A 15,811-nucleotide genomic window follows, 5' to 3' on the forward strand; every position below is an offset into this window, starting at 1 on the left:
TCAAACTCATGCTCTCTGGCCAATACTCCTCGTGGGGAGGGACTGTAGGGATTGACACTGCTGTGAGCTCATCACACGTAATCAACTTTGGGCTAGGAGATAATCTGTGGTGGCCAGTGGTCTTGTATGTATTAGACTCCTTAATGTTAAGCCTTATTGTAGCTGCCTTGACTCGATACTGAGATGCTGGCCGTCCCAGCACGTCTCACCAGCAGAGGGAAGTGGAGCTGTGTCAGATTGACCTTGTGTGCCATGCTAAGAGCCTCACCAGTACTTCCCCAAGCCCACGTTGCTCCTTACCCTTAGTTTACATTGTGCATCAGCAGCTGTGGCTCAGCTCTCAGGGTGACACTGGGCTCCTGTTTTCATCACAGCAACAAAGATTTGCTCCCCTTGAGAGAACTGCTGCCCTTAAGGCAGGGAGAAAATTAACCTTGTCCTCCCCTGCCTCTGACCAACAAAAACACAAGGGCAATCTGAGACCACCACCTCTCTTGGTGGTTATCAAGTGAGTTACCTGCAGTGTCCAGTAAGTGAGAACATAGCAATAACTTAATTTCTGGTTGATACTGACTACTCTTTATTTATTTGCATTCTTACTGCTATTGAAGCATCCTCACAGGTGCAGGATGAGGGAACTTGTGGTGCTCTGGGCCAGGCTTGCTTCTCACCTCGGGAAGGAGAGCAGGAAAACACAACTTGCTCTTCAGGATGCGAATTCTTGTCACTGTCCTTCCTCAGTTGCACAATAAACTCATGTAGGGATCTGGGATGAAGAGCTGTTCTTAAAATAAATGTGACCAACAGTCAAGCATTTGTGTTAGAACTGCTATTAGTGGCGTTTTAAGCACGTTTCTTCTCTGACTTGGTTTCTGCTCGCTCCCCTGAGCTCGGGGCCATCAGGGTTCTGGAACCCTTTCAACATTGGCTTGCAGGGTGCATCTTGAAATTCTTGAAATTGAATGGTCCCCGTTCTTCCTAACAGAATCAAGACGTTGAGATTCACTTTTTTTTTATTTGAAATAGGTTTCAGAAAGAGCCTTACTTCTGGTTGAGTGAGGAGAAAGCTGGCAGGGAGACGTGAGCATGAGGGAGTTCTTGAGCCGGGCAGAGCCTGTGTGGATCAAGGGGCAGATGCTGCTGTGCACTCTGTACTCTGCTTACCTGGGAGCCAGGTTGGTGGAGTGACCTCCAACATCCCTTTCTCACCCTCCTCCCAAGTCTCTGGTTCTTGCTGAACGACTCCCAGGGAGCTTCAAATCCTGCAATAAACCACCTGTCCAGCAAATCTGTGAGTGCTCCCATCTTGCAAGCAAAAGAAATAGGTAAAAGCCTTTCCATGTCAATGACTTGAAGGATTTGATTGCTTTTTTCCAGCCTCACTGGCAGTGGAAGATAAGATCTTGCTGTGATCAGGAGAAATATGACTGAGGAAGTTGGTATAAATCCTTTCATGGGCAAGAATATTGTAAGAGATGGGCTCCCTGAAACGTTGTGTCTCCTGGAGCAATGGGGGTGGAGCCTGCCTGCCCAGCCAGGAGCTGAGTTTTTCAATGGGAAAAGTCCCAGGTAAAGGCAGACCTTAAAGTGAGCTCTGCTTTCCTTTCAGGGGCAAATAAGATAAGAGAGGGAGGAGGTGGCAGAGGCTTTTGTTTCACCATGATTCCCAAGACTGGAATTTAAACAATCTGGAAACACTTTCAGATACCGCAGAGTTCAGTTAATGATGGTTAAGACTGTATAATCTCTTCAGACAGCACTGCTTGTCTTTGCTGTCTGAGAGGCCCTCAAATGGGGACAGACTTTGGCAGTGGATATCTGCTGGGTGGGACTACACTGCCATCAAGCTGGTTCTGAGGAGTATTTATCCCTTTAGTCCCCTTCCCTAGAAAGCCTGAAGGTTTTTGAGAAGAAGGTGGATGCTGCACTGAGGGCCGTGGGCAGTGGGCATGGTGGGGATGGTCCTTGGTGCCTGGATGGTCCTTGGTGCCTGGATGGTCCTTGGTGCCTGGATGATCTCAGTGGTTTTTTTCCAGCCTTGATTCTATGATTCTGTGCAGGTGGGTGGGATGCTTTGCCCACAGATTAAAAACCCCATCGATCTGATGGACAGAAGACAGCTGCCAAGCTGTACGAAGCGAGACCTGGGAATCCACTGCCTGTCTTCAATCATTGCAGATATGGACATGGAGCTACAGCAAGCATATGGATCTGCAGGGAGAGGCCCTGGTGTGGGTGCATGGATGTCTCTCTTCTGCCTGGCTTGCTGTTGCTGCGAGGTTTTCAGTCTCCTCAGCCATGCCTGAGGAGTTTTGCTGGCTTCTCTGCTCTGCTGCCTCCCTCCAGTGGCTGTGCTCTGGCTCTCCTGCTCCAGGTCCTGGTGCACAGCAAAGCCCAGTGCTGTCAGCTGCTCCTGCCAGCATCACTAGGGCTGTTGGTGGGCACTGCTGTCCTGGGGACGTGGAAATGGCTTTGCTGTAGCTGCCCTTTGTGCAGAACTTGAGGGCATCTGAGCGTTCTGTGCCCCATTTCCAGGGCATTGGGTGCACAGGTTTTTAAGAAACGCTTCCTTCACAGAGTGCAGTCAGGCATTGGAACGTGCTGCTCGTGGCAGCGGTGAAGTTCCACTGGAGGTGTTTAAGGTACAGGTTGACAATGCACTGAGGGATGTGGTGCAGTGCTGGGACTCAGTGAGTCAGGCTGATGGCTGGAGTCATCGATCCTGAAAGTCTTTTCCAGTCCAACTGAGTTTGATTCTATGAATCAATGGCTTCCTTGGCCGGAGCCATTTTCCTCCCCCAGCCTCTCCCTCTTCTGACCCTTTTACTGCCTCCTCTTATCATTTCACCACTCTGCTTCCCTCCATCTTTCTCTTTCTGTTCTTCTTCCCCAAATTCTCTTCTGTTTTCTCTCCTCTTTGCATACCAACCACACATACCTCAGGAGCATTCCTCCTGCTTTTTGTTTTGCTTTGCTTTTCATTTTTTCCCCTTGCTCTGGCTGGATTTCCCTACTGTGATCCATTCCCTGCTCCACTCCATACGCGTTCCCATTGCCATTCCCACTCTTAGCCATGGAGAGGTCCCTTTCTCAGCATGCAGGGAGCAGGGCATTGTGTTTATCACTCCACGTTCATTTAGGCACTCGTGCATGTGATGTATCCTGTGCGATGGCATCTTTCTGAGAACTGTAATTCTGAGGCTTGGTTCTGGATTTTAAAATAGTCAATCTGCAAAGGCAGTTCCCTGTGTTTCCTGCTTGCTTTTGTCAAAGCCCTTGAGATTTCAAGAGGTCATCTCAGCCAGTTCCTCACGTTCTCACGGTAAGTAACTCCATGTCTTGCATGCTTCTTTATTGGGGTCTTTCTTGGCTCTGCCTTGCTCCTGTGTGCCCCTTCTCTGTTGGACCCCTCCAAGCTCAGGTGTGAGATGGAGGCAGCATTCTGAATGCTTCCACTTCCTCCAGGTCACGTCTTTGTGGTTCTTCCTCCTGGTTAAGCAAGAGGCTAAGCCTTCTCTTTGCCTTCCTCTTGTTTTTGATGCAGTTACACAAGCAGAGAACCTTTTGCAGTCTTCCTCAGTTTTAACTCATTTTGTGCCTTTACTATTTAGCATCCCGGTCACTTTTTAAGTACCACCTCCTGAGAGTACAGGAACAGGAGGTCAAGAAGGTGAGCAGAAGGCCAGCATTCATCCCAGGGTACTAAGATGTCACTGCAGGACCTCTCTCAGTTATTTTGCAATGAGAAGGGTAAGCTGATGGGTCAGATCCGAAGGGTTATCACACATGGGGTTCTGTCAGGCAGGTGGCCAGTCACTGGTGGGGTTCCTCAGGGCTCCATTTTAGGGTCAGCTCTCTGGCACTAAGGCAGCCTGCTGGCAATGCTCGTAAGGCAGGGTTCTTGGTAGTCGGAGCTCACTGCTTGCCCATGGCCAAACCTCAGTGCCCATCAGGACAGTTTGTTGTTCACATCAGCTTGATGGACACGGTGTCGGGACAATATTCAGAGACTTACAGAAGAAAGATGAGAAGGGACAGGTCGTTCTGGCAAGACTGCCTGATGTAAGATGCTGTTGTGAAACTAAACGGGAGAAAATGGCACTTGGGAGGAGGGTAGGAGGGAGCACAGCGAGCGCTGCTCTCCCAAGGCCACGTCTGCTGGCAAAAAGTTAACACAGCCCATGGTCAGCTGGAGAATCACTTCCTCTGCTGGATCTGTCCCCTGCTCGGAAAGGGCTCCGGGGTGAGGGGAATGGGGAAGTCCTTCCTCCTGTGCCCATGGGGTGTGCATTTCACCCCTCTGTGCTGGGGACTGGGAGCAGTGGGGTGGAACCAGCAGCACACGTGGCAGGCTGTGGTGTGTCTGTGTCAGAGCCCAGGGCACGTGCCTGAGACAAGACCATAGATGGAATCAAGCAGCAGAGCGAGGGGATAAAGCTGGGCAGAAGCTCACTTTGGGAACCCTAGCTGAGAGTGAGCCTCGGTGTGAAAAAGGAACTGCCTGCGCTGGTGCTGGGAGGATGCAGCCTCCACCTCTTCACTGCACGTGATTTGGATGCTGGAGGTCTTCTGGAGCAGTGGCCAAAGAAGGAGCCATGAGCATCCTGGTGGTGAAGGGCATCCTGCCCCTGCTGCTCCTTGCTTGGCCGCCCGCTGGTGAGTGCAGGTGCTGTGCCCTCATCCTGCCTGGGAGGGGGGAAGTGGAGGACTGCTGCTGCCGGGGGGGCCTGTGGGCAGGCAGCTGGGTGCATCTGTTCTCAGCTCTGTTGGGAGTGTGAGAGGATCTCAGGGCTGCAGCACCTGCCCCTCCAAGACTGCCTGCGGGGAAGTTGCTGTGGCTTTGAGCTTTTCTATCTGTGCAGCAATAATGCACCTGCAGGAGGTTTGGGACAGAGCTGCTTTTCTGCCCACCCTGTGCTCCTCCAGAAGCTTTTAACTCCCCTTAGGCACCAGTGCCTTCACCACATCCTGTGCCCAGCCACAGGAACATCAGATGGTTGGGGCAGAAGTAAGCCTGCTGCCTGGGGCTGGCATCCTCAGGGCCTCACAAGAAGGATGTGGGTATTTCACAGTACGAACCCAACCTCCCTGCTTCTTTTTTCTGCAGGACAAATGACTTCCGTGTCCTTAGGGTCAGATCTCACTTTTCACTGTCTGCCAAACAGCCCTGACAGGGAGGTGGTGTGGTGTGACACCTTAAGCAAGAAGAAGAAGGCAGAGAAAGACACAGGGTCTGCTCTACACAAGGAAAATGTTTCTTCCAACTTCACCTTTACAAGCGTGAATGAAAAGCATGCTGGAAATTACACGTGCAAGATGAAGACCTCCTGCCCCGTTGCTGAAAAAAAGAACCGCCCATGCAAGAACCACAAGGCCAAAGATACTTGTGGCAAGAGTGAGCCAGGGATGGGGAGCGGGCTGTGTGCGGTGGGTTGGGATGTGACTGCAGCTCAGAGGCTCGGGAGCAGCAGCTGCTGGAGGAGGGCACAGTTATTACATGCATGTTTTGCAAGCAGCACGTGCTGGTGGGATGTATCTGCTGCAAGGTACAGCCACTCGCTGTTTTATTTCTTGCAGGGAACCCGCTGTGCTGGTTCATGCTCTGGACAGAGAATAAGACCATGCACGTGAAGTGGTGGACATGCCCAGAGCCTCCTGATAACTGCTTGGAGCACAGCAAGGCACATCACAGTGACAGCCATGGCAGCATGGATGCAGCCAGCGCAGAGCCCATTGTGTGCACCGTATCCAGCAGAAGCTTCACAGGCACTGAAAATGCCACCCGAGGGATGGCTCCCAGTAAGTGACACTGCTTCCCCCAGTGGGTGCCACTGACTCTGCCTGGGTGCTCACACGTGTCCCTGCTTCCAGGCTCTGACCCCAAGACTTCTCCGACCCGTGAGCCTCAGATTCAGGAAGGTGAGCAACCACGGCTCCAGCACGGAGCTGGAGGCCAAATCTGGAGCCTGCTGTGGGGACAGCAGCTTACGCGTGTTCCTGTGCTCCTCAGGTCTCATAGCAATCATCTACCTGTACGCCATCCCCGGGTTAGTGGTTGTGACTCTTTTCCTCCTGCTTTGTATTTTGGTGTGCCTGTGCAGAAGAAAGCAAAAGGATGCTAAAGGTAAGGCTGAGCCTGGGCTGTGGGGCTGTGGGAGCTGGGGAGCATCTTCTGTATGGGCTCCTTGGGTAAAAGAAGCTGTGGGAAACCCCGACCATGCAGGTGCATTAAAAATAACAGCACTCAATGTTGGGGTTTTTTGGGTTGTTTTTGTTTTTGTTTTTTTGTTTTTGTTTTTTGTTTTTTTAGGATCTCCTGAAAGCAAGCATGCAGCAGAGATGAATCAGCTCAGCACGGTAAGGCAGTAAAAGCTTTTCGTGTGCCATGTCCTCCCCTCCAACAAAAAGCACTGGCAAGTGAATGCTAACTGAAAGGGCTTCGGGGCTTCAGAAACCTCTGTGACAAGCCAGGCTCTCCTGGACAGTGGGAAATAACTTATGCCAGTCCCTGGGCACTGCAGAATAGAGAGCCAAAGGCTCTGCTCACTGCTGTCTTCCTCTACAGCCTCCCCCAGCGCCTCAGACTGAGGACCTGACGTATGCAAAGCTGATCTTTGAAAGGACAGGGGCAATACCTGCAGCCTCAGAAGTGGTGTACACAGAAATAAAACCCCTGCAAAAGAAGTAGAGAGCTGAGGATGGCCATGCTGCTCTGCAAAGGGAAGGTCTGTCAGCAGGAAGAGTGAGAAAGGAGAGACAAGCAGCTGCTGATATGGCTGCCATAGCTTGAAAACCCGGCATTAGCTCTTATCAGGTGCACTGGGTGATGGATATGCTGGTAGAGCCCTGGAGCAGTGTTCTTCATTTCCTCGCTGTGTCCACGTCCAGCATCTGCTGCGATGGATTTGGCTCTGCTCTGATTCACACACCTGAAAAATGACAAGCAAAGATACAAAGGCATCATTTGCTGTGGAGAGATCCAGGATGGATACAGCCAAAGCCCACCAGTGACCGGCCACCAGCCTGATGGAACCCCATTCACTCTCTGAGCCTGGCAAGTCAGCCAGTTGCTCACCTATAACGTTATATTTCTTGCTAGCTCTATGCTGGATGTTTTGTCTGGAAGGAAGCAGTGTCAAAAGCTTTACTGAAACCCAAAAAGTGAATGCTGACTGGCTTCACTTGGTCAACCAGATAGGTGGCCTTGTTGTATAAGGATATCAAGTTAATTCAACAGGACCTACGTAATGTGTGTGTGTGTGTGTGTGTTCATCTTCTCTCTCTCTCTCTCTCTCTCTCTCTAAAATATATTTTCTCTCTTCCTTTTTTCTTAGTCAACAGTTTGTATCTTAATTCACAATTTCTACTTTGTTTGCTGTGGTTTTTTTCACCCCTGGGTGCTGGATGAAGGTTGTCACTTTGCTGTGCTGTGTGGCCTTGGCTTACAACACGATGAAATTGCTGGCTGGGATAGCAATCGGGCGTTTGTGCTCTGCACTGCAGCCATCCTTGTGCTTTGGGAGCCAAACTGTGGAGTAAGCAAATGCTTTGTTTATCTCCTTGGGAGGCAATGGGAGATGCTTTCTGTTGTTTCCTCGGCCTCTCTTTCACTTTTCCTCCTTCTCTAAACCAGTTACAATAGCTCTCAGGAATGTTGATTATCCTTGGAAGATCTGCTATGTTACCCAGGGAAGGGGACCACCATGGAGAAAGGTATCCAGCACTGAGGGAATTGGTGCTGGAGGTGGTGTTATCCCAAATCCAGGTGGGGTGAGGTTCCCTGTGAGCTGTGTGACTGAGATCCGCACAGGCTACACCAGCATTGGTGGTGGTGGCTGGCAATTGGTGCTGGTGTGTGTCTGCCCCGGCAGCAGGGCTAGGAGGAGGTTCCTTCTGAGCACTGGGAAATGCTTCCCAGCTGTGTGAGGGAAGGGCAGCAGATCTGCCTCCTTGGACAAGTGCTACAGCTTGTGTTGGAGTGCCACAAAGGGGAGCGTATAAACAGGAGGGGGCTGTTTAGGAGGGTGGATGGTGATAGGACAAGGGGGAATGGTTTTAAAGTGAGACAGGGCAGGTTTAGGTTGGATGTTAGGAGGAAGTTTTTCACCCAGAGGGTGGTGAGGCACTGTAACAGGTTGTCCAAGGAGGCTGTGGATGCCCCATCCCTGCAGGCATTCGAGGCCAGGCTGGATGTGGCTCTGGGCAGCCTGGGCTGCTGGTTGGTGACCTGCACACAGCAGGGGGTTGAACCAGATGATCACTGTGGTCCTTTGCAACCCAGGCCGTTCTATGATTCTATGAAAATGGGGCAAGGAGGGAAAACGAAGCGCCGGTGCGTCTCCTCCAGGCCACCACGGAGAGCAGAGCTGGCAGCCACACGTGGCCCTTAAGAACAACAGGCTCTGCCCTCACTTACAGCTGCCCGTCAGGCCGCCGCTCTGCCCTCCAATTGGCTGTCGGCGCCGCCCGTCTGCAGAAGGCCCGCCTCTCTTCCTTGATGCGCCTCTTGATTGGCCACACTTCCCCCAGATTCGGAAGCCGCCTAGGGCGCCGCCATTTTCTGTGGCCGCCCCTCGCCCCTTGGGCGGCCTCGGGCACGCGCGGTCCATACAGCGGCGCGGCCTTCTGCATCCGCGCCTGCGCGGGCCCGGCCGCACCGGGAGCGAGCGGCCGCCGCCGCGGGAGCGCGCCCGGCCCGGAGATGCGCGGGGCGGAGGTGGAGCGGGAGGGGTCCTCCGCGCCCCCGCGGCGGGTAAGGGCAGCTCGGGGGGGGGGGGGGGATCGGCGGGGCGCTGTCGTTGCTGGCGGTGCGGTGCCTCCGAAGGTCCTTTCGGTGGGCGCCGAGGAGAAAGGCGTCAATAGAAACCAGCGAGCGCCGCGCGGAACGAACGCGTCTCGGTGCGAGCTGTCGCGGCGCTGACCGCCTCGCTTTGCGTCCCGTAGGGGCCGAGGATGAAGCGGAACGCGGAGCAGCGCGGCGTTCCCTCGCAGGCCCGCGCGGAGCCCCGTCCCTGAGCCCCGCAGGATGAAGCTGCCCGGCGTGGGTGTGTTCGGGGCCGGCAGCACCGCCCGCCTCCTCGTCCCCCTGCTGCGAGCCGAAGGCTTCTCCGTCGAGGCTGTGTGGGGAACGACGGAAGAAGAAGCCAGGCAGCTGGCGCAGGAAATGAGCGTCTCCTTCTACACCAGCCGCACCGACGACGTCCTGCTGCACCAGGACGTGGACCTGGTTTGCATCAGCATCCCCCCGCCGCTCACCCGGCAGATTGCTGTCAAGGCTTTAGGTACCTTTTCGCCTTTAGGCTTGGACCAAAAAATCTGTTGGTTTTATTTTTTGTAATTAAGGTAATTTTACGTTGGGTGATTTCTCGAAGCCTGCAGTGTGCAGAGAGGCATTAAGTTTGGGGGTTTTGATGCTGTTGGATTTGCTTCTTTTCAAAGCTGCTCTTTGAGTCAGACCATAGAGTGTCACACCACAGAACGGCCTGGGTTGCAAAGCACCACAGTGATCATCTGGTTCCAACCCCCTGCTGTGTGCAGGGTCACCAACCAGCAGCCCAGGCTGCCCAGAGCCACATCCAGCCTGGCCTTGAATGCCTGCAGGGATGGGGCATCCACAGCCTCCTTGGGCAACCTGTTCCAGTGCCTCACCACCCTCTGGATGAAAAACTTCCTCCTAACATCCAACCTAAAGCTGCCCCATCTCAGTTTAAAACCATTCCCCCTTCTCCTCTCACTACCCACCCAATCTGTGGATGAAGTAGGAAAGGGTGATTTGCTCTTCACTTCGCACATCTTGAGCCAGTTTTGTTTAGCTTGCTGTGATTCAGTGCACTGGGGGAACACAGAATGAGGATGGGCAGATGGCAAGTGTGTTTTCTCTGAGTGTTCAGATCAACACAGTGATGTTTGTCATCGGGAAAGTCTTGGCTGTGAATGATTGATGATAATAGGTTGGTGTTTTAGTGGCTTCCAGGCTGTGCTGTTTGCTTAAGTTAATTACTGACAGACATTTGTACACAAGCCTGGGTACAGCCCTGGCGTGGTAGGGGTAAAGGAGTAAGCCTGAACTGAGTTGGTGAACCAGATCAAAGCCCAGAACGTAATTCAAATGAAGATGAGTGTAATCCTATGGTTTATCTCCATAACAGGCAAAGCAAGAAGCTCTTCTAAAATTTGTGTTTCTTTTGATCTCAGAGGAACTAAAATGCCAGCTTTGTGGTGGATGGCCCGCAGCTGAAATGCACGCACCTCAGTGTGAGGTGAGCCTGGGGCTGAGTTCAGGCTGAGGGGACGTGGTGTGTGATGTGTGCTGCAAGGCTTAGCAGGCAGAGCATCAGAAGCCATCTCTCCAGGGTGGGTAATGCTTCACATAGGGAGCCCAATCTGCAGCCCAGCCTCGTGGTGCCTCCTGGATTGGCTGCAGAGGAACTTTCCACTGATCTCTCTTGATTTACATTGCTTACTTTCCAGAGGAGATTATTTGGCTCTCTGGTTGCGTGGAGTCCCTGCAGATTATAGCATGGATATGTTAATTGTGGAGGAAGGAGTCAGAAAGGGCTCTTATCATTGCTCTGTCCTGGGACAAACACACGTTTCCTGTTCTTGAAACAGGGTAAACAAGCGTGCTGTGCTCTTTGCATGTTGTGCTTCCCATCTCTGTGATCGGTAGCACAGAAGCCTTTCCAAACCACATGCAAACAAGACGTGACACGAAGGAATGCGTTTTGGAATGAGCTTCCATTTGTTGAGAGGCTGCTAACCAACAGCTGCTTGTTTGTGAAGGCTCCTTGGATGCTCCCAGTGTCGTACAGTGGACGCAGCAATGCTCTGCTGCTTCAGCCAGTGGTTTAGTTGGGCATTGGGTGCAGCCTTGGGTGCATTACTAAGGGGAATCAAGAGCTGGGGCTTCCATCCCATGGCATGGATGTATTTACAGAAGGTAGATGGCTTTAGTGGTTGGAGTCAGTGTTACAACTTGTGCTAAGAGAGACAAAGCTGAGGAGTGGGTTTCATTAGACCAAGCTGACTCTGGATAAGGACAAACATAAGAAAGGTCTTGGGGAGTAAGACTGACTCTTCTGGTGTCCTAGGAGGGTTTCTATGGTCTGCACTGAGAAGTTTGCTCTGAGCTGTGTGTGGAGAAGATGCTGAGGGCTGCCATGACGGCTGCATGGGGCACCTTGTGTGTGCCTCCGTCTCCCCACCCCTTCCCAGTGTGCCTGTTGGATGATACCAGGTGTTCTTCTTCTTCTAAAACCAAAACACAGCATCATACCAGACACTTTAAGGAAAAATCACAGCATGGCTTAGGCTGGAGGGGACTGTAAAGGCCAGCCAGTCTGTGGCAGAGTTGCCAGCCACCAGCTCAGGCTGCCCCAGGCCTACCTGGCCTTGAATGTCTCCAGGGATGGGATCCCACAGCTCACTGGGCAGCCTGTTCCAGTGCCTCACCACCTCCTGAGTTAAAACTTCTTTCCTGACATCTAACCTTAAACTCCCTTCTGTTACAGTTTTGTATTCTGTGCACAGGCCACCAAGTACCTTCAGTTTCTATCAATCTGTTAATAAATTCATAGCGATGGTAAAATACAAAATGAAGCCTCCGCTCGTTTCGAGTGCATTTATCTCCATGATGATATTTTTTTTTCCTCTTGCTGCACAGCCATTCCAATGGTTTTATAGCTGCAGCACTTCAGTGGCATAAAGACCTGTCGGAGTTCATCTGCCGTGATGTAAAACTCCTCTCTTTATTTGGAGCTCTGTGGGTGTTTGTCAGCTCTGAGCATTTTGGAAGCGCTTGGAGTCTTGCCGCAATTAGCGTTCCTATTTTAGTTCCCAGATCTTTGCTTCTGAAAGCCTAAAAACTGCAGCTTCCTGGCAACCTTGGGGGCTCGTCAGCATTTCTTGCCGTTTTTTGGTGTTTGTGTTGCAGGAATAGGGAAGAACGTGATCTGTGAGAAAGCTGCTACCTCCGTGGACGCCTTCAGGATGGTCACAGCCGCCAGGTATTACCCCAAGCTGATGAGCATCGTCGGCAACGTCCTCCGTTTCTTGCCTGCCTTTGTGAAGATGAAGCAGCTGATAGAAGAGCGCTACGTGGGCAACGTGCTGATCTGCGACGTGCGGGTTTACGGGGGCAGCCTGCTCAGCCACAAGTACAGCTGGATCTGCGACGAGCTGATGGGGGGGGGCGGCCTGCACACCATGGGCACGTACATCATCGACCTGCTGAGCCACCTCGTCGGCAGGAGGGCGCAGAAGGTCCACGGCCTGCTCAAGACTTTTGTGAAGCAGAACACGGCCATCAGCGGGATCCGCCACGTCACCGGCGATGACTTCTGCTTCTTCCAGATGCTGATGAGCGAGGGCGTCTGTTGCACCGTGACTCTCAACTTCAACATGCCCGGATCGTTCGTTCACGAGGTGATGGTGGTGGGGTCCAGCGGGCGCCTCGTAGCGCGCGGCACGGACTTGTATGGGCAGAAGAACACAGCGCTGCAAGAAGAACTGCTGTTCACTGACTCTCTGACTGTCAACAAAGGCCTTTTGGACAAGGGCTTGAAAGACATCCCGCTGCTCTACCTGAAGGGAACGGTGTACATGGTGCAAGCGCTGCGGCAGTCTTTCCAAGAGCAGGAAGATCGCCGGACGTGGGATCACCAGCCCGTCTCTATGGCAGCATCTTTTGAAGATGGCTTGTACATGCAGAGCGTGGTGGAGGCCATTAAGAAATCCAGCAGGTCGGGGGAGTGGGAGGCTGTGGAGGTCATGGTGGAGGAACCAGACGCCAACCAAAACCTGTGTGAGGCGCTGCAAAGGAACAACGTGTGAGCGTTGCTGCTTTGGGAAGATAGGACGGTGAATGCTTCCAGCTGCAGCTGTACAAATCCTCTCTGGTTTTTAAGATTCCTATTTAATAATTTGAGTTTCTTGTTGTTTTTTTAAGCGTGTAAAATAATGTCCTGTTCTGATGGAAACAGTTCCGGTTTAAGACGTTCCGTTTTCACAAGTGTTTAATTCTTGTCTTGGAGACTTGGGAAAACTTGAATTGCCCTTTGCACTCGCAGTAGTGAAGTGAAGCATGGGATCTGTGCCACTGCATGGCTGGAGAGGGGACACGGCCCCTCTTGTTTTGTCAGTCCTAAAGTGAGGGTGAGAAGAGCAGGGTCTGGGAGCATCTGTTGCTCAGACACCTTTGCTTTCTCTCCTGCAATCGGATTTAGTTTTACTCCTCAGTAACACTTTATTAAAGAGTTTAGGGATGTAACACATCTCTGAACTGCCATAGGACAAAGACCAGAAGGAATACAGTAAAGTTTGTAGAATAAGAATTGGCCGTTGGCTTTCTGCATACCGCAAATGTCTTTCAAATTAATTGAAACCAGTGTGTTGTTTAAAGGATGCTGTGAGATCCCAGCTGATGGTGCTGGGGAAGGCTGTGATGCTTTGTGCTTTCCTCCCATATCTGCAGACATTATTCCTTCGACTCGTGACACTGACTGCATCCAGCAGCCTTTCTGCATGAGCTCCACGTCCACCGGTTGTGTTTACAGCCTGGCAGCAGCAGAGCTGTGACTGCAGGGCCACCTCCTCACTTCTGTGGCTTCCTGAACTCCTCCCAGGCTCGCAGATGAGGCTCAGGATGTCGTTGCCAATGAAGCTGTAAAACCTTAACCTTCCACGTATCTGATGGTGGAGGTCAGGAGGTCTTGCCTACCTCTTGCAGCTCTCCTATGTGCTGGCTGGGAAGCTGTCACACTACACATGCTGATAGCTGAGGAGTCTGCCCTGAACCTCAGACGCTGGATATCAGCCCTCTGGTGCTGCCTGCCCTCCTGCAGCTCGTGGCTGTTGGCAGCTGGTGGGTGGCAGTCTGTTCATTTGGAGAAGAGTTTCTCTCTGAGGCAGGTATGTGATAGGGACAGTACAATTGTATGACATGTACTTTGTGTACTTGAAAGCTTTTTTTAATGTATTTCCCACTCAGATGGTAACCCTGTGTATTTATGTACGTTAACACGCAAACCACTGTTTCATAAGCTGGTCCTTCCTGACAAGTGTCTGACTTGTTTTCTACAGAAATAAACGAAAAAATAGATTGTTTGTTCAGGGTGTTCTTCATGTAGCTGGGTGCTTGCGTGTGATTTGGCTGAGCTGAAGCCTCCATGACAGAGCTTCCAGCTGGGGCTGATCACTTGGTGTGACAAAGTAGGAGATGGATCTTCTGACAGGACTCGCTTTCCCCATTGGTGAGAAAAGGATGGCAGCTCCCTTTGCTTGGACAGCACGGAGCTGTGCCCACCTCTTTGCTTTTTCTCTCATTCTAAAGCTGTTCTGGAGTCACTGGCTCTAGAGACACCCTGTCTATCGTGGGCCTCCCACACTGACTGTTGTGATGAATGAGATCTTTTTCTGCCTGTCTGGTTGTAGAAATTGCTGGAAGGTGCAAGCTGAGGAGCAGAATCTTCATGGGTTTGCTGGGTTCTTTGCTCAGTTTCTAAATGAGGCATTTACCTTCAGGTATTTATTTCCTTTCAAAATAGTTTCAAACTGACAGAAAGAAATGTACTGACGTGCTTTTCTAAAGGGTGGGAACTCAGCTGGTCCTTGGCTCTGAGCACTCATCAGCTGTGGGCTGAAGGAAGAAAGCAGATGGGTGTAAATTACACACTGTTCCCAGCAGGTGCACCAGTGGAAGTTCTGCATCTTCCTCCAATGCTTTCCCGGTAGAGGATTGCTGTTCCTGCTCTAGCTCTGAGCATCTCCTGTCTGTTTTGTCTATGTGCTATGTAAAGCAGGTGAGAAAATGTCTCCTGAGCTCACCTGGAAGAGTGGCTGCCTTCATTCACTCTGACTCAATCTGACTTTGTTCCTGCCTGGTTCTGGATGTTTTGAAGCTGTTCTCCCTGAACTGGGAAACCTCCTTTGTGCCTCCCTCACAGACCTGCAGTGGGCAGGCTGGGCCTCTGGGAAAACCCAGAGTGACAGAAGGGCAAAGCCTCCATCTCTGGGGCGCTGAACTACGGAGTCCTGCACATCTCTGGTCCCTCCCTGTTGCCATGACCTGCTGGCAAGCTATTGCCCCCCTGAGGTGGCCTGGTTGGCACAGCGTGCCCAGTGCCTGGCCTCGCATCTTCTCAGAGAGGCTCCCAACCATCCAGCCTGCTCACTGAACCTTGGTGGAGCTCTCTCTGCAGCTCTGGAGCAGCTGCCCTACCTGCTGGTGCTGAGCCTCCTCTTCTGCTGGGCGCATCAGCTCCGTGCTGAGGTTGATGTACTGATACAAGGGGCGCAGCCGCGGCAGCCGCCCTGGAGGGGAATCCCAGAGTGGCTTAGTTCGGAAGGGACCTTAAAGACCATTGAGATCCAACCTCCTGCCCTGAGAAAAGGGCAGAATTGACAAACCCCGTGTGCCAAAGCTTCAGTCCCAGCAGTAGTCCTGAGAGGAGAGGGAAGGGCATTACCCCAACCAGCACCGGAGCCAGGAAGGTGGACATCTGCAGTAGGTGCCCCTTAGCTGGGGATCTGCAGCCTCAGCCCGGTGACACGAGAGCAGCTGAGGGAGGACAGGTCTGCCCAAGCATCACAGTGCCCGGCTGAGCATCCAGCCGTGCGCAGCCCCCACCATCAGCCCAGCCGCGGGCACGCTGCCATCTCTGGGAGCAGCACGAGGGCCGTTCCCCTATGGATGCTCACCCAGCGCATCCCGAGGCGGGACCTTTTTGCGCGGCTGCGTGTCGCTTGTGCTTTTCCTCTTCTTGCTCTTTCCCTGCAGCTCGGCAGCGGGGCCGGCATCGCCCTCGGCGGCGGG

At 52.5% G+C, this 15,811-nt stretch overlaps 2 protein-coding genes and 1 long non-coding RNA gene across 11 annotated transcripts; 2 read left to right on the top strand and 1 right to left on the bottom strand.

The window, feature by feature from the left end:
• Window positions 1-54: 54 nt before the first annotated feature.
• LOC122183313 lies at window positions 55-7,956 on the top strand. Of its 7 annotated transcripts, none has more exons than XM_042877186.1 (7): window positions 55-4,656; window positions 5,108-5,395; window positions 5,578-5,799; window positions 5,872-5,919; window positions 6,011-6,357; window positions 6,566-6,725; window positions 6,805-7,956. In XM_042877186.1, the coding sequence occupies exons 1-6, from the start codon at window positions 4,596-4,598 to the stop codon at window positions 6,686-6,688; spliced, it is 1,089 nt and encodes a 362-aa protein (XP_042733120.1). In that variant the 5' UTR covers window positions 55-4,595; the 3' UTR covers window positions 6,689-6,725; window positions 6,805-7,956. The 7 variants fall into 7 exon arrangements, with proteins under 7 accessions (XP_042733120.1, XP_042733121.1, XP_042733115.1 ...); XM_042877187.1 differs by having other exon boundaries at window positions 6,011-6,124; window positions 6,311-6,357; window positions 6,566-7,956; XM_042877181.1 differs by having other exon boundaries at window positions 55-3,750; window positions 4,373-4,656; window positions 6,566-7,956.
• Window positions 7,957-8,962: 1,006 nt separating this feature from the next.
• GFOD2 (glucose-fructose oxidoreductase domain containing 2) lies at window positions 8,963-14,098 on the top strand. Of its 3 annotated transcripts, none has more exons than XM_042877233.1 (2): window positions 8,963-9,281; window positions 11,933-14,098. In XM_042877233.1, the coding sequence occupies exons 1-2, from the start codon at window positions 9,026-9,028 to the stop codon at window positions 12,829-12,831; spliced, it is 1,155 nt and encodes a 384-aa protein (XP_042733167.1). In that variant the 5' UTR covers window positions 8,963-9,025; the 3' UTR covers window positions 12,832-14,098. The 3 variants fall into 3 exon arrangements, with proteins under 3 accessions (XP_042733167.1, XP_042733169.1, XP_042733168.1); XM_042877235.1 differs by having other exon boundaries at window positions 9,260-9,342; XM_042877234.1 differs by lacking the exon at window positions 8,963-9,281 and adding an exon at window positions 9,652-10,259.
• LOC122183348 lies at window positions 13,235-15,752 on the bottom strand. Its single transcript, XR_006180241.1, has 3 exons — window positions 15,697-15,752; window positions 15,218-15,309; window positions 13,235-14,635 (listed from the first exon to the last, which is right to left on the bottom strand). It is a non-coding gene; the product is annotated as an uncharacterized LOC122183348 (long non-coding RNA).
• Between the last annotated feature and the right edge of the window lie 59 nt (window positions 15,753-15,811).

This window comes from Lagopus leucura, unplaced genomic scaffold (assembly GCF_019238085.1).
Source record: "Lagopus leucura isolate 7727_CA_CO unplaced genomic scaffold, USGS_WTPT01 Super-Scaffold_100017, whole genome shotgun sequence".
In the NCBI taxonomy this organism is placed as follows: Eukaryota; Metazoa; Chordata; class Aves; order Galliformes; family Phasianidae; genus Lagopus; species Lagopus leucura.

Excerpts from the sequence above, each read along its gene's own strand:
- LOC122183313 (XM_042877186.1), top strand. The coding sequence starts at position 4,596 with ATGAGCATCCTGGTGGTGAAGGGCATCCTGCCCCTGCTGCTCCTTGCT. Across the intron at positions 4,657-5,107 it reads CCTTGCTTGGCCGCCCGCTG|GACAAATGACTTCCGTGTCC; the intron begins GTGAGTGCAGGT and ends TTTTTTCTGCAG. Across the intron at positions 5,396-5,577 it reads CAAAGATACTTGTGGCAAGA|GGAACCCGCTGTGCTGGTTC; the intron begins GTGAGCCAGGGA and ends TATTTCTTGCAG.
- GFOD2 (XM_042877233.1), top strand. The coding sequence starts at position 9,026 with ATGAAGCTGCCCGGCGTGGGTGTGTTCGGGGCCGGCAGCACCGCCCGC. Across the intron at positions 9,282-11,932 it reads GATTGCTGTCAAGGCTTTAG|GAATAGGGAAGAACGTGATC; the intron begins GTACCTTTTCGC and ends TTTGTGTTGCAG.